The following is a 24,304-nucleotide window of genomic DNA, read 5'->3' on the forward strand; positions in this document are numbered from 1 at the left end:
CGTCGTGCCCAGGGTGGGGCAGCCTAAGGGAGGAACGGGAAGGGGACTGCGCCCAGAAGGAAGAACGTCCTGGGGGAGAGTCAGACTGCACGAGGCAGTGCTTACCTTCTTCCCTGGTTCCAGCGCTGGCGATAAACAGCTCCGGATCCGGCCTCGAGAGGGCAACCGTGTGCCGCTCGAAACGGGAAGGCGGGGCTGAAACCCCGGAGGTGAGAAAATTAGCTCTTTTTGTGAAAATTTGGGTACCGCCGACCCGTGGGCCGGCGGCAGCGTCAGGGTGCACAGCAACTCCCGGCCCTCCACCGGGAGCGGCGACGTAGATGTTGTCGTCGCCTGAAGAGCCATCTTCTCCACCTCCGGGTTGCCCGCGTCAGGGACGTTTCGCAGACCTCTTGCGTGTAGACGGTCCCTGAGAGGCGGGCGGCGCACCTCTCCCGCGGCCAGCTCGACGTCGCAACCTGGCCTCGTGTTGTTCGGCGGGGGACGGAGCTGGTTGGGGTTTCTCCTTCTCCTTGGAGGCCGCGGGGGGGCGCCCTCGGCGACGAGCAGGCGGAGGTTGGGCCACCGGCGGCGGGATGGTAGGCTCGCGGCGGGGCAGGATGTGTTTGATGGCCTCCGTCTGCTTCTGGACTGCCGAGAACTGCTGGGCAAAGTCCTCGACAGCGTCGCCGAAGAGGCCACTCTGGGAGATGGGAGCGTCAAGAAAGCGAGCCTTGTCGACGTCTGCCATCTGAGCCAGAGTAAGCCACAGGTGTCGCTCCTGGACCACAGCCGTGGACATCACCCGACCAAGGGAACGCGCCGTGACCTTCGTGGCCCGAAGGGCGAAGTCGGTGGCGGCGCGGAGTTCTTCCAAAACTCCCTGGTCAGGACCACCCTCGTGCAGTTGTTTTAACGCCTGGGCCTGATAGACCTGAAGAATGGCCATGGCGTGCAAGGCGGTAGCGGCCTGTCCAGCGGAGCTGTAAACGCGGCCCGCCAGGGCGGACGTGCGCTCACAAGCCCGGGAAGGGAGGTGCGGGCGATCCCGCCAGGAGGCAGCGCCACGCGGGCACAAGTGCACCGCCACAGCGCGCTCAACCTGGGGGATGGCCGCATACCCCCTGGCCGCTCCGCCATCGAGGGTGGCGAGGGGAGAGGAGCTGGGGCGGGACCGAGATGAATAAGGGGCCCGCCACGATCTAGACAGCTCCTCGTGCACCTCCGGGAAAAATGGAACTGGGGGGGACCGCGGCGGAGCCGCGGGAGCCCTCCCTAAAAACCAATCATCAAGCCTAGAGGAATCGGCCGGAGGTGCTGGAGGCACCTCGAGACCGATCCCCCTGGCGGCCCGGAGGAGCATAGCCGCGAGCTCGGCATCAGCGTCAGACGGAGCGACCACCTCAGGAGGGGGCCGCTCCGCCGAGGCGTCCGCCTCGCCCGCCGACTCTCCCTCTGATGCTGCGATGGACATCTCATCCTCTGCAGGAGCACCGAAGGAGACGCTCAGCCCGCTGGGCGGGGAAGCATACTGCTGCGGAAGCTCGACGGGGTCACGCTGTGTGAGAGAAGACCGCAGGGCTTTCTTAGCCGGCGGTGCATTCTTCACGGTGACTTTTAGGTCCCCCCCGCCCCGCGCCGCGGTGGCCGAAAAGCATTGACGGCTTAGCGACAGACCGCGGGAAGAGGGCGAGGGGAGCCGGCTCGCGAACGAGCGGCGGGACCTCAGCGTGGCCATGGTCATGCACTCGCAGTGCGGGCATGAACCATCCATGATCGCCGCTTCAGCGTGCTCGGGACCCAAACACGTGAGGCAGAGATCATGTCCGTCCGCAGAGGAGAGGAAACTACCGCACCCTGAAGCGCACGGCCGAAAAGGCATTCTGAAAAGAACGTCTGAATCGGCCGTGAGAAATTGACTCTTTTAGCTCCCGGTCTGCCCAGGGAGAAGCCGCGGGGCGGCTGTGCACTCGACGGGGCTTGCTCGCTGGAATGCAGGCGGCTTGTTGCCGTGAAAACGACAGCCCGCGGGAGGATCGCTGGTGCAAAATGAAATTGCTCTTTTAGGCACCAGCGGGGAAGAACTCTGGATGTTAAAGGCTTCTATGAAGATTTCTTGATTCGAAGCAAACAGCGGCTCATACGAGAGGCTCTGAAAGCAAAGATCTGATGAGTGATGCGCGCGGCCATCTTATATACCCGTATGTACGGGGGCGTGGCCGGCGCGCACGTCCACTCGCGTCCACTCGCCAATTTGTAATTGGCCTTTTTTATATAAGGCTCAGAGATGATCGGTCTCTCAAAGCGAGTTCCCATGTAACATCGGAGTGACTCGACTGAGGGGGAATCACTGTTTCGAAGCTTTTCAATCGGATCGTGAATCATTTGATTGAGAACGTTAAACTTCAAAGCGCCTATGGAAAATCATTTGATTCAGATGACTTTAAAGCACGTACCACGAATATATATATATATATATATATATATATATATATATATATATATATACACACACACACACACACACACACACACTTATACATATACATATATATATATATATATATATATATATATATATATATATATATATTTATTTCAAAAGAACAGTATTTATTTGAAATATAAATCTTTTGTAAATGTCTTTACTGTCACTTTTGATCAATTGAATGTTTTATAAAAATTTTAATTTCTTGCAAAAATAAATAAATTAAAAAAAAAAAAAAAAAAAAATATATATATATATATATAACATTATTTAAGAATGATTTAATTACATTTTTCACAATTACATTTTCTATTGTGGGGACAGTTGCAGCAATGACACTTTGTCTATTTAAGTGTAAATTGTATGTATATTATCATATGTACACATGCTTTAGCAATATGGGTGAGTAGCTGACAGATGTGGCTTTATTGTATTTGGGATATATAGTACAGACCAAAAGTTTGGACACACCTTCTCATTCGTGTGTCAAAACTTTTGGTCTGTACTGTAGTTTTCTCAAAAACACAAACATGTACATTCATGTTGCTTGCATATTATTGTAGCCCAATATGTGCTGATTACAATGTAATCAGACTTTAGCCATTAATATGTTTTTTAAGATAGTGAAAAAATGTCAGGGCATGTCAAAACTTCTTCAGGACCCCAAAACACCCTCAGACCCCAGAGGGTTAAAGATGGGTCGTGGCTGGGTCTTCCAACATGACAATGACCCAAAGCACACAGCCAGGAAAACCAAGGAGTGGCTCCGTAAGAAGCATATCAAGGTTCTGGAGTGGCCTAGCCAGTCTCCAGACCTAAATCCAATAGAAAATCTTTGGAGGGAGCTGAAACTCCGTGTTGCTCAGCGACAGCCCTGAAACCTGACAGATCTAAGGAAGATCTGTATGAAGGAGTGGGCCAAAACCCCTCCTGCAGTGTGTGCAAACCTGGTGAAGAACTACAGGAACCGTTTGACCTCTGTAATTGTTCACAAAGGCTTCTGCCAAATATAAAAAAAAATTTACTCTAGTGATCAAATACTTATTTGACACAGTAATTCACAAATAAATTGTTAAAAAAAAATCATACAATGTGATTTCCGGATTTTTATTTTTAGATTCTGTCTCTCACAGTGGAAATGCACCTATGCTGAAAATTGTACACCCCTCCATGATTTCTAAGTAAGAGAACTTGCAAGATAACAGGGTGATCAAATACTTATTGACCTCACTGTATATATATATATATATATATATATATATATATATATATATATATATATATATATAATTTTAGCAAGAAATTTAATTTTTATTAATTAAATATAATTTGTAATTTACATACACTGCCATTCAAGTTTGGGATTAGTACGATTTTTTATGCATTTATTTGATCAAAAAAAGTTAATAATGTAAAATATTATTTCAATGTAAAATAACTGTTTTCTATGAATATAATTTGAATATAATTATATATTTAAAATGTCATTTATTCCTGTGATGCAAAGCTGAATTTTCAGCATCATTACTCTTTAGTGTCTTCAGTGTCACATGATCCAGAAATCCAGACCTTCAGAAATCCTTCAGAAATCATTGTAATATTCTGTTTTTTTTTTATCAATGTTAAAAACAGTTGCTTAATATTTTGTTGAAACCGGTGATCCTTTTTTTTCAGGATTCTTTAATAAATAAAAAGTTAAAGAGATATTTATTTAAAATATAAATATTTTGTAACAATATAAACTACTTTTTTGAATTAATACTTTTATTCACCAATGTTAAATTGTATAAAGTGATACAAAGACTTATATTTTTAGAAAAGATTTCTTTTTTGAATAAATGCTATTCTTTGTAAAATTGTATTCATCAAAGAATCCTGAAAAAAATAATCACAGGTTCCAAAAAATATTAAGCAGCACAACTGTTTCAAACATTGATAATAAAGTAATAAATCAGCATATTAGGATGATTTCTGAAGAATCATGTGACACTGAAGTCTGGAGTAATAGCTGATGAGAATTCAGCTTTGCGTCACAGGAATAAATTATATTTTGAAATATATCAAAATAGAAAACCATTATTTTAAACTGTAATAACATTTCACAATATTTTTTCTGTATTTTTGATCATAAGAGAATTCTTTAAAAAGCATTAAAAATCTTACTGAATCTTACTTGGACGGTAATGTACATGCATGCCTTTTTATAAGAATGCATATATGTACAGTATGTATATAGAATAAAGTAGTCGACACTAACATCCCAAATGTATTTATAAAAAAGACAGAAAAAAAATCCACAAGAGATCTGACCTTTCTGACCACTTGCACAAAGTCTTTAGAGTTCTGTGGGGTCAGTCCCTGTATCTGCCTCGTACAAGCCTCCAGAGAGGAAGCGTGGGCCACAATCAGCACTGTATTTCCTGTTGGACAGCACGTGAAAACAAGGTAAACAAAAAATGTCTTAAAGCATAAAACCTTTGTCTCCGTATTGATCCAGACAAAAAAAAATGCAGAAGTACCAGCACTGATGACCTACCCAGATTATTGCACTCTGACAGTATTTCACGCGTCACTTGGAAGCTGCGACTGATGTATGTTTCATAGGACTCAGACACGGCCAGTTTACTGATGGGTATATGAGGTCTAGAGGGAAGGGAACAAGACAACTTAATAACAATAATAATGAACAATTCCGTTCACTGCATAAAAGATACTCATGAAATCAAAAGGAGACATAAAACAGTAAAAAATGCTATCGTTTAGAAACGTTACATTCTAAAAGGATAGCCAAAAGAATGTATAGTTCATTGAACATGTAATAAAATACCTGTATGTTGTGTCCACACTAAGGTTAGCAGCCGCCAGGTCTGCAGGAGGTATCCAGGCAGGTAATGAGGTTCCCGACACCCATTTAGTCCATTCAAACAAACCCGGCTCAACTCTGATCTTAGTCTTCCCATCCTTTTGAAGACCTGAGTCATACAATCATAACAGAGAAAGAGGCACATGTAAGGAAATTGCTTTAAGGGTGTAAATGGGCACGATTAATGCGGTAAAAACTGATTTGTGAATGAACAAAAGAAAGATGAAAGAGCAAAGGAGGTGCTGTTTTACCTTTGAGGATATTATGAGCTGTTTGCACGCAGCGCAGAGATGGAGAACAGTACACAAAGTCTACCACTGTTTGACTTTCCAGGAGAGCCTCCCCTGTAAAACAAATTACACATATAGTGAATACATGTATGAACACACACTAGTACCAGCAGGGAAGCAGAAATAACACACTTCATATTTAAAGCATTAGTTCACTACTGAATTGAAATCCCCTGATAATTTACTCCAAGATGATCATGTCTTCTTTCTTCAGTTGAAAAGAAATGAAGGTTTTTTAAGGAAAACATTCCAGGATTTTCCTCCATATAGTGGACTTCAATGGGGATCAACGGGTTGAAGGTCCAAACTGCAGTTTCAATGCAGCTTCAAAGGGCTCTACACGATCCCAGTTGAGGAATAAGGGTCTTATCTAGCTAAACAATCTGTCATTTTCTAAAATAAATAAAAATGCATTTTATTTTTTAACCACAAATGCTCATCTTGCACTAGCTTTGCGATGCTCATGCCCGACTTCACGCATTATGTAATCACACTGGAAAGGTCAAACGTGGTTAGTTCTTTGTCTGTGTACTTCGGTTCAAAAAGGTAGGGTAGGGCGAAAAACTCCATCACATTTTCTCCACCAACTTTTAAAAAAAATGTAAATTAACGATGTTGGATGATTTTAAAGGCCATTTAACTTTCTTTGCACGTTTACTTTGTAAACACTGGATCGGAAAGAGTAATCAAATGAATTACTGTTGTCCCTGTTACAACAACGTTACCGTTACTGACAATAAAATGCGCCATTACTATAATTTATTACAATATTATAATTGTATTTTTCAGTTCATCTGAATGGATGCATAGCACACCTGTATTCAACGAACTGTAAACTCTAGTGTGAAGGCACACGACTAGCTGTTACTTTGTCTCACACACATGCAAAGAAAGATACAGAGTGAGAGAGTCTTACAAACCATGCAGAATTGACGCGCTACATTTAAACAATTTCCTGTCAAAATAACAAAGTTCCTTTGGACTTCTTCAGCTTTTAAAGGGGTCATCGGATGCAAAACTAACTTTTACATGCTGTTTGAACATTAATGTGTGTTGGCAGTTTGTGTACACGACCACCCTACAATGATAAAAGTGGTATTTTTTTAATCTTTAAAAGTAATATCCCCTTTTTAAAATCAGGTCATTCTCAGCTTCTTGTTGGTGTGATGCCACACCCCGACAGAGGCCCCTCCCACGATAGTTGATCAACTTACCTTAGACCCACCCTCACCCGGCTGAAACAGTCCGACTCCGATCGCCATTGTGTCAAGAATGACAAGAATATCTCAGATTGAGTGATTGAGGTGTTCTGTTGTTGGATGTAATAATGAACATTAGTAGTCTACATCTAGCAGTAGTCATTTACTCCCGACATCTGAGCCGCTGAAGACACAGAGGATAACGTTACTTTCTTTTTTAAAAGGAAAGCACCGATCCCGATCTACATATTTGTCTATGTTCGTGCGAATCATTCATGATGCAGCTTCACCCACAGCAGAAGTGAGTAGAAGGTTCTTTTATGCATCTTTGCAAATGGCCTTTCTTAATAATGTGCTTGTTGGCAAGTTTCGCTGCTAAATGTGTCTAAACGCTGCTAAAAGTGGCTAAAGTAAACATTACAGCTCATCATCCCAGGCAGAGAGAGGCGGGGCGAGCAGAGCTCATTTGCATTTAAAGGACTATGCGATAAAATGAGTTGATTTTTTGCAGAGCTGATTTTGACAAGGTAAAAGGGTGTTTACACTACTATTGAGAATTTTTAACCAATGTATATTATAGACTTTTCATTAAGACCCTAAAGAATCATATGAACTTGTGGAAAATGGCCATCTGATGACCCCTTTAAGAACTGCCGGTTTCTCCGGTAGTAGGCGGAACCAATACGCAAACGGCAATCTCATTGGCTGGCGCTCACCAATTATCGTCCCTGTTTAAATTTCAGCAAATCTGTTCGAGCGAATGAAGACAATGTGATTAATATTCATGAACCCAGCAGCTCAGTAATCCTTAGTGCTTTTTATATTGTTATTAGTAGTAGAATTCGTAGTAGTTTTGTTATCTTATCAGTATTATTTTTATTTTTTCTCTTTTTTATAGAAACACTAAATGACAAATAATATCTTAAGCACCACCACCAGTCTTATCAACATGACAAATATGGTTACTGTTGATAGATATTTAATATTAATTTGGTGCGTAAACAAAACAAAAAAAAAGTACTAGCCAACGGCGATTCTATTGCTAAGGTGTCCATAGAGGGTTGATAATATTTACAATAATTTATTGAATTTAATAGATGTCTCTCACATTGTCCCACAGCAACATTAAAATAGTGTAGAGTAGTGTACAATGTTTTATAATAATAGTTTATTCTTTTTAGTGTCCATTTCATTCATTTAACATATTTAATATGGGGACATCCAAGCTATTTGACATATTTGAACTTTTTTTTTTTTTTTTAAGTAACACAAAAATTACTTTTTCTAGTAATTAGTTACTTTTATAATGATGTAACTCAGTTATTTGTGAGAAGTAACTAGTAACTATAACTAATTACTTTTTTAAAGTAACATGGCCAACACTGGTCACGCAAGCGTGATTATGTAAAGCTAGTGCAAGACAAGCATTGATGGTTAAAAAGTATACACATTTTTATTTTTATTTTTAAATGACCGGTCGTTTTGCTAGATAACATCCTTATTCCTCAGCTGGGATTGTGTAGAGCCATTTGAAACTGCATTGAAACTGCAGTTTAGACTTTCAACCTGCTGGCTTCCATTGAAATCCACTATATGGAGAAAAATCCTGGAATGTTTTCCTCAAAAACCTTAAAGTAAGACATGAACATAGGGAATGACATAGATGTGAAAAAAATCATTAGATAATTTTTATTCTGGGAGTAAACTAATCCTTTAACAGTAATGAGGGACTGACCGACTAGACGAGCTTGTGTGGATCCAAACACAGTGATAGGACAGTCCTTATCATAGTCCCTGTACCCCCCACTCCTTGGTGGGAGACTCTGTGGCATATTGAGGTTTGACCGTACATATCGACCTGGTAAAGACAAGCAAATATACACAACTGAACACACATCAGGAACTTAAACATCAATACGGTTTTCACACATTTTGGCCAATTCTTACAGCTTTCTTTTATTGCTGGATACAGTTACTTCATTTTTGTTTTGATTTATAGCTGATGAAATTTTTTTTTTTAAACTTGCTGATGATTCCAGACTTGTTTCGGTCATGGGAACAACTACAAAGAGGTTAAAGAACTGATTTGGAAAGTTGAGCTCAGACCTTTGGCATCAAAGCACTGAGTGATCCAGTGTTTCCCAAACACTACATCCATTCTCTCACCATGGCGACACACAAACAACGTTCTCTTAGGCAATCGAGACTGATTAGGTCGTAGGATCTAAAACAAATCATTAATATTTGAATAAATTATTATGCATTAAAAAGCTTTCACATTCCATCATTCAACTCAAGATTCAAGAGTTTTACCTGCATAGGTTGACATATAACACTCAGACTGGGGGAATCCACCGGCATGGGGTCATCAAGGAGACGACCATCCATGTGTGGGTCAAGAAAAATCCCACCCATTGCACCCCTCATACTGGTTGAGGGGGTTTCATTAAGGAAAGAGAAAGACCTGAAATAAGAGGTAAAGAGATGAAGTGATTTAAATATGTTACTGATATTAGTTCTAATATACCATCACCACAGACCCATACGAGTTTAACACTACACTAATGTTCAAAGGTTTATCAAAAGACGTTTATTATGCTCACCAAGGATTCATTTGTTTGATCAAAACTACAATAAAAACAGTAATAGTGTGAAAAAACATTACAATTTAAAATAACTGTTTTCTATTTTAATAGCTACATTTTCAGCAGTCTCCAGTCTTCAGTATTACATGACCCTTCATATTTCATTTCAATATGTTAATTTGGTGCTCCACGAACATTTCTTGGTACTTTCAATATTAAAAACAGCTGTGTTGTGTAATATTTTTGTGGAAACCATGATGCATTATTCAGGATTTTTTGCTAAATAGAAATTTCAAAAGAACAGAATTTATTTGAAATATAAATCTTCTGCAACATTACAAATGTCTCTACTGTCATTACTGATCAATTTAATGCATCCTTGCTGAACAAAAGAAAAAAAACACTTGTTTACTGACCCCAAACATTTGAACACAGTGTACAACCAGCTTTAGTTACTTCATGATCTTACCCATGATAGACCCAAGTGTCACACTCGTCTGCCCTGTTGACGTAGTTTTCTGGCAATAGCCCAGATAACCCTGTGCTCATCGAGGTCCCGTAGACCCAGCCCTCACTGGCAGTGGTCTGTTCTATAGACGACATGAAGATGAAGTCACCGGGCACCAGCTCCAGTTCATCATCATTTTGAGGCACATAAGGGTACATCACCCGCAGGGTCTTAAAACAGAGATAAAAAGTTAGTAAGCCACCAAAGCCAAAAAGTGAGTATATGATAACAGAATTCATTAGTAATAAGTGATGCGCGGGTTGATCCAAAATGAGCGGGTGCACGCGGTCACCCGCGGTTACCCGCGGTTAGGAGTCATCCAAAAATATTTTTTATGATATTCGGGTCGCGGTCGGTCGGGTCGTTTATAATAAAGATGCCAATTAAACCTTTGTAATTTATATAGTACTAGACACAATTTTCTATGAAATACATAGACCTACACTTTATTGGCTGAAGAATATTTACCTTTTGAATGTTGAGCGTTATTAACTGTTGAATAAATGCTGACGCGGGACAAAATGCCCGATTTCCCAACATGTTGAACTGAGCAATGCCATTGTATCCTTTTAATAGGCTACTTTTAAACGCATATAGCTCAGTAATGTCAGCTTTATGTATTTTCTGAGAGGGGTTGGGATTTTTGTTGGGAAAGTCGGGGGAGAGATGCACACTTCGATTAGACTGGATAAACACATGCAGCATCTTAACTGTTAAGAAAATGGTATTCCTAATAAATGTCTCAAATATTTTGATTATGTCCAATGCTTCTCTTTCTTTTTGGAATTATTAGACACATTTCACTATGTCTTTTCAAATGCCTAGGTCTGTTTAATTTCCTTAATTATAAAATTTCTAGCACTATTTTTAAACATTTATTCAAGCAATAATATATAAATGATCTCATGTATATGCTTGTTTAAAATCAGGGATATAAAACGAATTCCAAGTAAAAACTGTATTTTTTCTTTACATTTCCAGAGAGCGAAACGAACGAAATGAGACATTACTTAATAAATTCAAGGCACTATAATTTCCTTATTCATTTGATACAACTATTATAGCTATACAAATATAAAATAATATCACTTTGTCATATTCGTGATTCCTGAATTTATATATGAAAACTTCGTTTTGAAGTGCATTCGTTATGTTTGTATAAGAAAATTCGTTAACCTAGCCTATTAAGTTGATTTAATAGCCTATTCTTGATCATTTTTAGAAGTTAAAAGTTAAGAAAAAAGGAATTCCCTTGTAGTCTATATATATTTAGGGCTATAGGCTAATCTTTTTCTTAACTTTTATTACAGTGTAGATCGAAATAAAATCATTCTTGATCATATAACATCAGAGAATCACTGACATAATTTAGAGTACTTCGAAAACGAAACTATTTAAATCTGTATAAAGGAAAGACAAAATAAATCACAACAAGAACAATCTGTGTCTTTCTTGTAATCAAGAACATTTCTTTTGACGAAATGACCTAATTAATGCCGAATGATGTTTGACAGTGAACGCATCTCCAACGCATAGCCGCATGTAATCGCTGCTGTCAGTCGCAAATATTAAACATGTGGGTCAGGAAAGCGGGTCGGGTACAATATTATCTTTTTTTTTTTTTTTTCGGTCCGAGTTGCAGTTTTAGTTGAAAACGTCGGTCGGGTTCGGGTTGTTTATACATTGACCTGCGCATCACTGTTAGTAATAGCATTATCAAAAATAACATATTAAGTAAATACATTCAGAGATCCATAGTAAGTAGCATGGGTTTATACTTAATACTAACTGTGTTAATATATACTTGAAGTATATTGGTATATTTTATTTAGACTTTAGAGAGCAAATATTTGGTATTATTATTGGTAAATTATATACAGTGGTGGACAAAATTATTAGAACACTAGTACTTTCAACGGCTTAAAAATGGTTTTAAGTTAGTTATTTCTATCTTTTGCTGTAGTGTGTCAGTAGGAAATATCAGTTTAGATTTCCAAACATTAATTTTGCCATTAACTGTAAAAATTCAGTGAGATTTTTGTTCGCACAAAGAGTCTGACAACAGCCAGTGCTCCACACAGAGATCTGATCTCATCATCATCCAGTCTGTCTGGAATGACATGAAGAAACTGAAGAAACTGAGACAGACTAAATCCAGAAGAACTATGGAAACGTCTCCAAGATCCCTCAGGAAACCTACCTGAAAACTATTCGCAAATGCACCTAGGGCAAAAAGATGCAAAAGATGGTCACACCAAATGTTGATTTAATTTAGTTAATAGAAATTAATCGATAAAGAAAATGTATTTTTGACAGCATTCTCATTTTACAGCATTTTTACACAAGTGCCTAAATCTTTTAACAGTACTGTAGCTTTGCACAGTAGAATTCTTGAAGCATCTTGGAGATATTGGCACAGTTCTTCTGGATTTAGTCTGTCTCAGTTTGTTCTGTTTCTTCATGTCATTCCAGACAGACTGGATGATGATGAGATCAGATCTCTGTGTGCAGCTCTGGCTGTTGTCAGACTCCTTATTCAAACAAAAATCTCACTCGATTATTACATTTATAATGGCAAAATGAATGTTTATAAAATGTAAACTGATATTTCCTACTGACACACTACAGCAAAAGATAGAAATAACTGAATTAAAACCATTTTTTTAGCTGGTGAAAATACTAGTGTTCCAATCATTTTGGCCACCACTGTACTACATTATGCTAAATTATCTAAGAATAATTACTTAAAACAAAACATTATAATATTTAAGTTGTTAGCTAAAGAAACAATGAATGACAACAATTTGACTACCTCGTGATTGGCAAATCGGATGTCCCGTGACAAGAGTACAGCTTGCCAATCACAGCCCAGGGTTATGTCTACACCTTTGGCAAGTTTTTCTAATGATGCAAGATGATTGGATTGAAAGTGGTAGGCTAGAGTTACATGAAGCTGCTTCTTATGAGGCTCCACATGAACATCTGAAGAGAGAGAGAGAAAGATGTTCATTTATTTAACATTGAATAACCCTTTTTGGCAATACAAATGCCTGTTTTCTCTCATTACAGTAAAGCACACTAAAATTAAATCGAAAGAGGTACGATAGGAGCTGCGAAGACAGAAAATTAAGTCTATTGCTCTACTGTGTCATCATCAGGAATAGGCAGGCATACCAAAGACAAATCACACACACACACACACACCTGCTTTGGAAGCTGCCTCAGTGGCAAAGTCTGCAGCAAAGCTCTTGATCACCTCAGCCACCTTCTCTTCCACAAAGAGACCGATGAAGTTTGAGGATGAGTAAAACTCTAGAGGGAGCGGAGAAGGGAAACGACCTCTCCACTGACCCACCACTGCCTGCAGAGCTTCACATAGGGCATCTACCTTACCATCTGCACACTACAGAGAGACAGAGAGAGAGATACAGTCTTAAAGTGATGTTGTCAACAACACAGAACATACACTAACATTCAAAAATACATAAACATTTCAAAACCTTTTTGATTCCTTAAAAAAGTAGCATGACATTTCACGAAAATATTAAGCAGAATAACTGCTTTAACATTGTTATTAAAATAAATGTTTCTTTAGCGCCAAATCAGCATGTGTCACCCTGGACCACAAAACCAGTCATAAGGGTCAATTTTTTAAAATTAAGATTTATACATCTCCTGAAAGCTAAAAAAAATAAGCTTTCCAGTGATGAATGGTTAATTAGGATAGGACTGAGATACAATATTTAGCCGAGATACAACTATTTGAAAATCTGGAATCTGGAATCATCAAAATAATGAAATAGTCGCCTTTAAATTTGTCCCAATGAAGTTATTAGCAATTCATATTACTAATCAAAAATTAAGTTTTGATATATTTATGGTAGGAAATTTGTAAAATATCTTAATCGAACATGATCTTTTTTTGGCATAAAAGAAAAACTGATAATTTTGACATACACAATGTATTTTTGGCTATTGCTACAAATACATCCGTGCTACTTAAGAATGGTTTTATGTTCCAGGGTCACATATTAGAATGATTTTTTAAAGGGTCATATGGCACTGAAGACTGGAGAAATGGCTGCTATAAATTCAGCATTTTCAACACAGAAATAATTGACATTTTAAAATGCAATAAACTGAAAAGTTACTTTAAATAGTAATAATATTTCACAGCATTACTATTTTTAATAACTGATTATAAATGCAGCCTTGGTAAGCATAAGACACTTATGCAAACTGACACCAAACTCCTGAATGGTGGTGTATATTATACATATGACATGCAAGATCACAACTGCCAGCGTTAAATGCTGGGGAAGATTATTGATAAATGATGACATGAATTTGGGTCGAAAAACATACATTTTTTATAATCAAAATGGTTTGTTGTAGCCTTTTGCAACACTGTGTGCTTTAAAGAACTAAATTATAAAGCTATTTTTATTATTCAACAGAAATGCAAGATGATTTCCAATTTTCATTTGACTCATCTGGTGTACACAGCTAATATTGTTTGCTTCAATTGTGTTAAAATGTTTGCGTTTTTCCTTATTTTTTAGTCACTTTGAACAAAAAGCATCTGTTAAACATTATTATGTAAGTTTATATCCACCTTATTCTTCAACGCAGAAGTAAGCTTATGGGCGAGACTCCTCATTCATTAGATTTAATTATATTCGCTATAAATAACGAGAAGAATAACAACGTGCAGTAACGGTAAAACTGTTTGCACTACAAGCCAATGTGTTCATAATTAAGATAATACAATAAAATAATATGCTAAAAAAGAGCATTTTGCAATATTAAGCAGCAAAACAATCTGTTCGAGCTGGACACGGATGAGACCGGAAGCAAGACCCATAAAATTGACAAATGGCAGTGACTGCTCTTATAGGAAAAATAAGGTGGATATGTAAACTTTTTATAGTTTCTAAAGGGGGTGTGCCAAAAAAAAAAAAACACTAAAGAACAAATCTACAAATCTAATAAAGACACATATATGATTGAATATGTTGATAAAGTGCTCTGACCATGAAGAACTGGCAGAGGGTTATGTGAGGGAAGATATTGTGGGCTTTGTTTTTGCCACATGTGATGCGACTCTGCTGCCAGAAGTTGGAGAGCTGGTTGAGGAGGGGACCAGTGGGTTTCAAGTACAGCACATACTCCCTCGGTAAAGGGTCATCCAAGAATGGGTCATCCACATGGGAGAACAACCTGTGAAACAGACATTCATGCCCTGTTCAATAAGACATTATGAATAGGTGAGCAGTATTTACACTTTTTGTTTGAAATTGCAATTAAAAACATGGTTTATTTATTTTTTTTAAGTAAGACATACTTCTGACTCCCTGCCAGCAGAGGGCAGCAGTAAACCATTAAAGGTGAAGTGCACATGAAGCTAAGTTTATTCCCACATGATAGTATAATGTTTCTCTTCAGTGTGTGTCTGTGCATGAGTTAAAATGTAACATATTATCATTTCAAAGCTTCAAAAGTGTTTGTGGCTCAGCACGGTTCAAAATGAGCGGCTGTCAAAAAGACTTTGGCGCGTGTTCGTGTGGGTGTGCACACTCACCAGTCACAGGCTGCTTGTACATTTCTGCCCCCAGTCGAAACCAGAGCTTTTAGCCTGTAACAGAAAGGACAGAGAGAGAGAGAGAGAAAGAGAGAGAGAGAGAGAAAGATCAGCTCAATTGCTGTACTGGTCACAAAATCAATGGCCTCCTTTCCGGAGGATGTTTATCAGTACATTAGCGCTGAGGAGTTTTCTCAGAGATCTAAATTTGATATCATAAAGATGTTCCTCTATTGTTTCTATCTCTGTATGTGAAACATATCGTTTATTGTGCATGAAATCAGACGTAGGCTAAACAAACTCTGTGATAACGCTCTAAAACCATTCCTCGTTCCCCAGAGAAACACTGGGAAAGCTGGATAATCACTTGTTTACTGGCATTTATGAATATTGAGGAGGCCTTAATTCTCCGGATTAGTTTAAAGAGGGTCATGTGAGCCAAAGCCACCTACAAGAAGAGCTCAAACTCACGCAGTGAGGCACAAAAGACTGCATATAGAATATGTAAGGGTCTATACTATTAATAGGGCACTAATTAAATAAGCAAATTTGTGTCATTTATTATGTGACTTTATCTTTGTACAAAAGATCCAGTTTCACTTGTGTACCTCTGGAAGCAAGAGCGATGCTGTTATTAAAACAAATACTTTACATATTAATTTTTTTACATATAAAATACAGACCCCACTTTATCCACAAACAAATAATAACAAGTGAAAGCCACAACATTTAGTCTCACACACTATAAATAATGAAAATGATGTATTAAATAATATTTAATACCTAGTTCACTGAAATGCTTGGTTCTGATTGGTCAAATATTTTTAAAACCCAAATTATTATATATTTTTTACTAATGGGTGCAGGACACTATAGTTTATTTTGCTATCCTCGCTTACATAAATGAAGTAAACTGTGACATATTATACCCAAACATTCCTCATACAGTGGGCTAACAGTACAATTAACAAAAATTTGTGCAAAATTATTTATACACTTTGACCTGACTATGTGTTGCTTAAGAGTTTTTTCTTTAATTGCTAATGCGACCTTTTTACACCACAGACTGGACAAAATTAAGCACTGCTTCATGGTCAACTAAGTATTGATAGTTGTGTAAATATGGTCATACTAACAGTTGTCTGAATTTTTGGTTGATTGTAATCCATTACATAGCTTTCTATCAAAGTTATCTGACATTATCAAGATGAATTTGTTCTGACACAGTTATTGTCATATTTTATTACCATTTTCTAAACTATAGCGAATAAACTGATAATGTGAGAAATGTTAAAGGTGTCTGAATACATTTTGGTTTGAATGTCTATATTATGTATATATTAAAAAATATATACATTTCAAATTAATGCTGTTATTTAGAACCTTCTATTCATAAAGAATCCTGAAAAACAATGTACAATGGATCCACAAAAATTAGGCAGCACAACTGCTTTCAAGATTGATAACAATAAATATTTCATAATCAGCAAATCAACATATTCGACTGATTTCTAAAGGATCACGTGACACTGACGACTGGAGTAATGTCTGCTGAAAATTCAGCTTTGCCATAACAGTAATTTACATTTAAAAATACATTACATTTTTTAATCAAATGAATACAACCCCAGGAAGACACTTCACTCAAAAACATTTAAGAAAAAAATTTACAGGCCGCAAACTTAAACGGTAGTGTATATTCTTAAAGAATATTATATTTTGCACGAATGCGGAGAAACCCCTGAATGTATCAACATACTAAACATCTCACAAATGCTCATCCTTTCTGACTCATTTAGCAGGTGTCTGGCTTTAAAAGATCATAGTGGAAAAATAATATCACTTGGTCTGTGGTTTAAACAACTGTGATGAAAAAGGAAATGTGTGCTATCTCTCTCAGTTCATAAAACACTCGCCGCAGCCTCCTCTCTGTCTCTAGTTCTCTTTTATTCTTGCTTTTTATCATATAAAACTAAAAGGTGCAATTATAAGCCATCTTACACTTGGTATAATGCTTTAGGGTCACAGACCCGCTAATTTGTAGGAGGTGGTTTCTAGTACTCGCAGACACATTCACAGTTAGTGGAAGTACATTACTAGGTACAGATAATTGCACATAATCTTCTCATGTGTAGGATGACATTATCTCCTCAGCTCGCATCTATACTGTAAAACGACACATAATCCAATCGAAGGTCACGCTAAACTCACTATGTCATTTCCTCATGTGTCAGCTGACATCTCAAAGGCTTTTTTTCCCCGAGCCGATTAAATTATCTTCTAAATCTAATTAGTGTCTTTTTATAAAAGCTCTAAAAATCACACACTCTGACTAACTCTCAGGGGAAATGGGGTGTTGTGCAGCGTGGATCTGTTTGAAACCTCACAGTAAAACTGAAAATGCAGCCTGAGGTTTGAAGAAAGAAGAGAGAAAAACTGACTAAAAGACAACAGTAGGGGCTGGTCCTGCTGGTCGGCAATGAGCAATCGGTGGAAATGTGATTACTCTTGCAATGCACTCAATCTCACGTGACCACAGACATTCAATTTCCACTAACTTGGAAAGTAAAACTTATTCATCGACGGATTAATGAAACAATATGAATGAACCAGAGCAACATTTCACTATAAGTGTATAGACGTGCTTCCCTCACGCCTCACAAGAAAAACCATGACAAGACACAAGAACAGAGAAGTCACGCGTCAGAGATGAGGGAAATTATGCAGATTATGCAGACTGTTCAAAGCACAGGAAGCCTTTGGTGATCAGCGCTACACAATGCGTATCTGACAATGTATCAGTGCATTATAAGCAAACGAACAACAAACATTCACATTTATGTTAATTGCAGATGCAGCAAAGTGATGTATAATAGAGATCCTCCACTATGTGTGACAAAGTATAAAGTAAAAACAATAACATTGTGAAATATTATTACAATTTAAAATGCGTTTTAGGTTTTTATATACATTTTAAAATGAATTTATACCTCTGATGGCAAAGCTGAATTTTTAGCAGTTAATACTCCAGTGTTCTATGGAAGCCCGTTTCCTCCACTGAATAAAATGAAAAGTTAATTGCCACATTTTATCTCATAATTCTGCCTTTTTTTCCTCGCAGTTGGAGTTTACATCTCGCGATTCAGACTTGCGTTATACAAACTCACAATTCTGACTTTTTTCTCTTTTTTCTCGAGTTATGAAGTCAGAACTGTGAGATTCTGAGAAATTAAGTCAAGAATTGCGTGATATAAACTCGCAGTTGTGAGTTAAAAAGTCAGAATTCCAGGATATAAACTCATAATTGCGAGTTTAGAATTGCATGCATAAACTAAAAAAAAACCTAGTTATAGTCCGAATTGCGAGACATAGTCTAAACTCACAATTTGAGAAATAAACTTCTTGCAATTCTGAGAAATAAAGTCAGAAATTCGAGATATAAGAGTTTATATCTCAAAATTCTGAAAAAAAAAGTCAGAAAAAAAAGAATTTCTCGCATTTGCAATATCACGTAGTTCTGAGGAAAATAGAATTTAGTTTTTCTCATAATTCTGACTTTATTTCTCGCAATTGTGAGTTTATATTACGCATTTCTGAGAAAAAAACTCAGAATTGTTAGAAAGAAGGTCATATTTGCTATATGGTCATATAAGATATAATGGAAGCAGTCAAATTGTGAAAGTACACAATATCCATATGTATGTAATTTCAATACTATGGCCTTTGTGTACAGTCGTGGCCAAAAGTTTGAGAATGACACAAATATTAGTTTTCACAAAGTTTGCTGCTCAACTGCTTTTAGATCTTTGTTTCAGTTGTTTCTGTGATGTACTGAAATATAATTACAAGCACTTCATACGTTTCAAAGGCTTTTATCGACAATTACCTGACATTTATGCAAAGAGTCAGTATTTGCAGTGTTGGCCCTTCTTTTTCAGGACCTCTGCAATTCGACTGGGCATGCTCTCAATCAACTTCTGGGCCAAATCCTGACTGATAGCAACCCATTCTTTCATAATCACTTCTTGGAGTTTGTCAGAATTAGTGGGTTTTTGTTTGTCCACCCACCTCCTGAGGATTGACCACAAGTTTTAAGATCTGGGGAGTTTCCAGGCCATGGATCCAAAATGTCAACGTTTTGGTCCCCGAGCCACTTAGTTATCACTTTTGCCTTATGGCACGGTGCTCCATCGTGCTGGAAAATGCATTGTTCTTTACCAAACTGTTGTTGGATTGTTGGAAGAAGTTGCTGTTGGAGGGTGTTTTGCTACCATTCTTTATTCATGGCTGTGTTTTTGGGCAAAATTGTGAGTGAGCCCACTCCCTTGGATGAGAAGCAACCCCACACATGAATGGTCTCAGGATGCTTTACTGTTGGCATGACACAGGACTGATGGTAGCGCTCACCTTTTCTTCTCCGGACAAGCCTTTTTCCAGATGCCCCAAACAATCGGAAAGAGGCTTCATCGGAGAATATGACTTTGCCCCAGTCCTCAGCAGTCCATTCGCCATACTTTTTGCAGAAGATCAATCTGTCCCTGATGTTTTTTTGGAGAGAAGTGGCTTCTTTGCTGCCCTTCTTGACACCAGGCCATCTTCCAAAAGTCTTGGCCTCACTGTGTGTGCAGATGCGCTCACACCTGCCTGCTGCCATTCCTGAGCAAGCTCTGCACTGGTGGCACTCCGATCCCGCAGCTGAATCCTCTTTAGGAGACGATCCTGGCGCTTGCTGGACTTTCTTGGACGCCCTGAAGCCTTCTTAACAATGCAGTGGAAAGTTTTTTTCGGGATTAAGTTAATTTTCATGGCAAAGAAGGACTATGCAATTCATCTGATCACTCTTCATAACATTCTGGAGTATATGCACAGTGCTATTATAAAAACTTAAGCAGCAACTTTTCCAATTTCCAATATTTATGTTATTCTCAAAACTTTTGGCCACGACTGTAGATATTTAAAGATGGCCATCTTTAGCTTGACTGTTGATGTAATGGTAACACTTTACAATATACAGAGTCCATCTGTAACATTAAGATTGATAAAAGCTGTAGAATAAATTTATTGTTCCTCGTTAGAGTGTGTTCATTTCTTTAAAAAACTGTTGCTTTTGTTAACAATAATGAACTATGAACTAACTTTAATGATCAATAATATAGAATTAATATTAATGGGTTTTTTTTATTAATAAAAAAAATGGTTCAGTAGGTTACTTTTTAATTGTGAGTTTATACCTCGCAATTCTATTCAATTTCAATTATAAATTTTGCAAGAAAAAAAAAGTATGAATTGCTTAGATTTTTTTATTCAGTGGCAGAAACGGGCTTCCATAGTTTTCAGTGTCACACAATCCTTCAGAAATCATTTTAATATGTTGATGTGTATTTGCTGAACAGACACTACAAGCATTTATTTGTAATATATATCTTCAGTAACAATATAAACACATTTGATCCAGTTACTGTAGTTCATAAAAATGATTTATAAATAACTTTAAAAAAATGGTAAGTTGTTTATTTTATGTATCCATTTTCCTCAGTTCTATTTAAAAGTATAGATTACTGAAAAAGTCAATAGCATGTGCATTTTTGTGTGTGGTAATCCAATTCACAGTCTACGCACAGCGCTCAATTACTCTATATTTAGTTGGGTCCCAGAGAAAATGGCCATCATGCCAACTAACCCTCAGGGCCCAAAGCCACAATGCATGCTGGGATGGGGAAACCCATGATGCACGGCCATATGTCCATGAGTATATAAACATACATGCACAATTACCTCAAAAACATTGCAAAGATGTATACATGTAAGGATTCCCAAGCTAAACACGTATGAAGAAATGTAATCATGCACGTAGCGCCAAACTATGTTTAAAGTGTGCATAATCACACACACACAAACACAACACAACACACTCACCATATGGCATGGTTCATGACATCCAAGCATGGTGAGACAAATATTCAGACTTTCATACATGCATGATCAATTTCAGATGCCTTTGCAGTCATGCATACACAAATGTGTCATTCTCGGAAGCTATGAATGAGAATAAAACAAAGATCCAAAGTTTAAAAAAACTACAGTTAATCACAAAAGCCCTGTTGTATAAAAAATGCACAAGTGGATGTCACTATACAAGGTGTTTATTGTTAAAGCGAAAAAATCCCTATCCGATTGCAGAAGCACCACAAGGAAACATCAACCATCTGGTTTGTTTTGAAGTTAGTTAATATGTAAAAGAACTATAACAGAAGCTTTTGTAGAGAAAATATTTTCCCAAGCCACTCAATGCTGAAGTTGATGAACAGTTTGAACCTGCTTTAAACAAAGACATTTACAAAAGCATTTACAAACTCCACAGTTGCACTTTTAAGACTTCATCACACCCCAAACCTAACACTTCACCCACGCGCTCAAACTTTCATCACACATACATCCACAAAAACACACAAGTGAGGCCACACACACACACACACACACACACACATATACAGACTCTTATAGAGCCCATATGCTACACAGCAGGATATTTTTTCTACATAACACATATATGAAATCAGAAGTGAAAATCATTCTACTTCCGAGATCACACGTTCAAACGCACTTTACTTGTTTGATTATCCATCAGCCTGTATATATGTGCGTGTCTGTATTGTGTTACAGGCCATCTCCTCCTCCCTTCCCCTCTGGTCAGTGCTCCAGGCAGGAACTCAATGATTTATTTATAACCTGTATTTCCTGTGCAGCATTTGAGAGGGATGAAGAGGCTGGTCCAGGGAGTAGATTTGTCTGGGTGTGCTTTTGTGTGTGGGTTTGGTTGAATATGACTATTCATACATGAAAAATATGCACTCTTATCTAGATTTTTTTAGCTGTCTGCCTGTTATTAATCAGCCCTTGTAACATTTTCTTGAGAGGTGGAGTTCAAAATGTGTAACATATGTATGGAGAGGGGTCCAAGTCAGTGCCTGTGCATATTTGCGCCATCTTTCTCGCCGCTTTGGCCCAATCTCCAAACTCTATGGGGAAATAGTCACTTCCTGTTTACAGAGGAGTAAGTTAGCATGTATTCCCATTCAGCACAACAGAGCGCAACACCCACCCACACAAACACACACAAAGGAACATACAGATATAAAAGGATGTCCTCATTACAAATTAGCATGTGAAACCTCAGTAATATTAATAATGAGGGGATTTCTTCACACAATAAAGCCCATTTAAGTTCCTCGACATCTTCATCTCAAATTTCCACTACACAAACTAGTTTTGTTGACAAGAAGTTGTTCAAACATTGTGAAAACTCAAACACTTAAGGCAACCCACTTCAGGACTTTTTTTTAGGAAGAAACTCAACCTTTAACTTTTAATGATAAAAAAAGGAAATATAGCATATGTTGTATAGGCTCAAATTATGTTTTATTGGGGATTGAAGTTTTAAGTCAGTTTAAAATTAGTGCCAAAAGCTTTTTGTTTAACTTTTATATACCTGTAGTTACACACACACCAAACAGGGTTCATACAGATACTGTAAAATGAAATTCCTAGACTTTCAAGGACTTTTCAAGCACTACTTTTGATTTTCAAGGACCTCATTTATAAAACAATGTCTTTTCTTACAAATTCTAAAAAAGATAAATAGATCAACAAAATTATACTAATACAAAAAATTGCTAAAATAAAGTGAAGCACATGCAAAGTCTTTTTCTTTGTTTTGTTTTTATAACTGTACGGCAAATCATTTGTGACCCTGGACCACAAAACCTAAAATCTTAAGTAGCACAGGTACATTTGTAGCAATAGCCAAAAATACATTGTATGGGTCAAAATTATCGATTTTTCTTTTTTGCTAAAAAGTAAGTATCATGTTCCATGAAGATATTTTGGAAATTCCCTACCGTAAATATATCAAAACTTTTTGATTACTAATATGCATTTATTTGGAATTTTTTTGCACCCTCAGATTCCAGATTTTCAAATAGCTGTATCTCAACCAAATATGATGATGAATAGATCTCATTTAAAAAAAACTGACCCTTATGACTGGTTTTGTGGTCCAGTGTCACATTTGACTTATATAGGGACTTCTTGTATCGCAAATCATTTGATTTAGATCGGGACTTCAATCGCATATTGTGAATTATTTGATTTGAATCATTCAATTCACGATATAATTCACAAACCCATTCCGATCTAAATCAAATTATTTGCGTTACGCACACCGAAGTCCCAATCTAAGTCAAATAATTTACTAACCCGCTGTGAAGTTCTGATCTAAATTTGAAAAATTCGAAAAAATGGCGCTTTTAATTTGATCTGGTTTTTTGGTTCCAGTGTAAATGACTCAATTGATTCAGTTCATCTGTTATACTTTTCGTGTCTTCAGCCATGTTTAAGCGACATTGTCAGTACTACTACTGGCTTAGCCCGCTAGTTTTTTGAACAGTTGAATTTTGCTTGAAAAGGTGCTTATTGAAAAAATGTAATACTTATTTCATAGATACATTCCACTCTTTTAAAGTACCTCTTCAGAAATATAGCTAATTTTAAAGGTTTTCCAGGCCTTATATTTAAAAATTTAAAATAGTAGTTCAAGTACTTTAGGCACCTTGTACGAACCCTGACCAATACAAGTTGCTTATACTCAATAAAATGAAATAAACTTCACAGATGAACACTAATCACCCGAGTGGTGACTTGGGACATAACTTTTACAACAGAATATAATTTTTCTCATAATACGTTGCCACAAATTATTTAAGCACAACATCACTGATCAATCCAACATCAAAATGCTCAGTAGTCTGTTAG

General features: G+C 37.6%; 1 protein-coding gene across 1 annotated transcript in view; it reads right to left on the reverse strand.

Annotated features, from left to right (window-relative positions):
* ubash3ba (ubiquitin associated and SH3 domain containing Ba) overlaps nucleotides 1-24,304 on the reverse strand; it is a 49,939-nt gene that overhangs the window by 7,007 nt on the left and 18,628 nt on the right. Inside the window, exons 2-13 of the mRNA XM_073840542.1 lie at nucleotides 15,494-15,547; nucleotides 14,946-15,132; nucleotides 13,117-13,315; nucleotides 12,725-12,894; nucleotides 9,874-10,082; nucleotides 9,133-9,283; nucleotides 8,926-9,043; nucleotides 8,555-8,677; nucleotides 5,582-5,674; nucleotides 5,295-5,439; nucleotides 5,004-5,110; nucleotides 4,778-4,887 (exon numbers count right to left, since the gene is read on the reverse strand). Coding sequence (XP_073696643.1) covers nucleotides 4,778-4,887; nucleotides 5,004-5,110; nucleotides 5,295-5,439; nucleotides 5,582-5,674; nucleotides 8,555-8,677; nucleotides 8,926-9,043; nucleotides 9,133-9,283; nucleotides 9,874-10,082; nucleotides 12,725-12,894; nucleotides 13,117-13,315; nucleotides 14,946-15,132; nucleotides 15,494-15,547 — 1,666 coding nt within the window. The remainder of the gene's footprint in view (nucleotides 1-4,777; nucleotides 4,888-5,003; nucleotides 5,111-5,294; nucleotides 5,440-5,581; nucleotides 5,675-8,554; nucleotides 8,678-8,925; nucleotides 9,044-9,132; nucleotides 9,284-9,873; nucleotides 10,083-12,724; nucleotides 12,895-13,116; nucleotides 13,316-14,945; nucleotides 15,133-15,493; nucleotides 15,548-24,304) is intronic.

Source organism: Garra rufa, chromosome 5, assembly GCF_049309525.1.
Source record: "Garra rufa chromosome 5, GarRuf1.0, whole genome shotgun sequence".
NCBI lineage: Eukaryota > Metazoa > Chordata > Actinopteri > Cypriniformes > Cyprinidae > Garra > Garra rufa.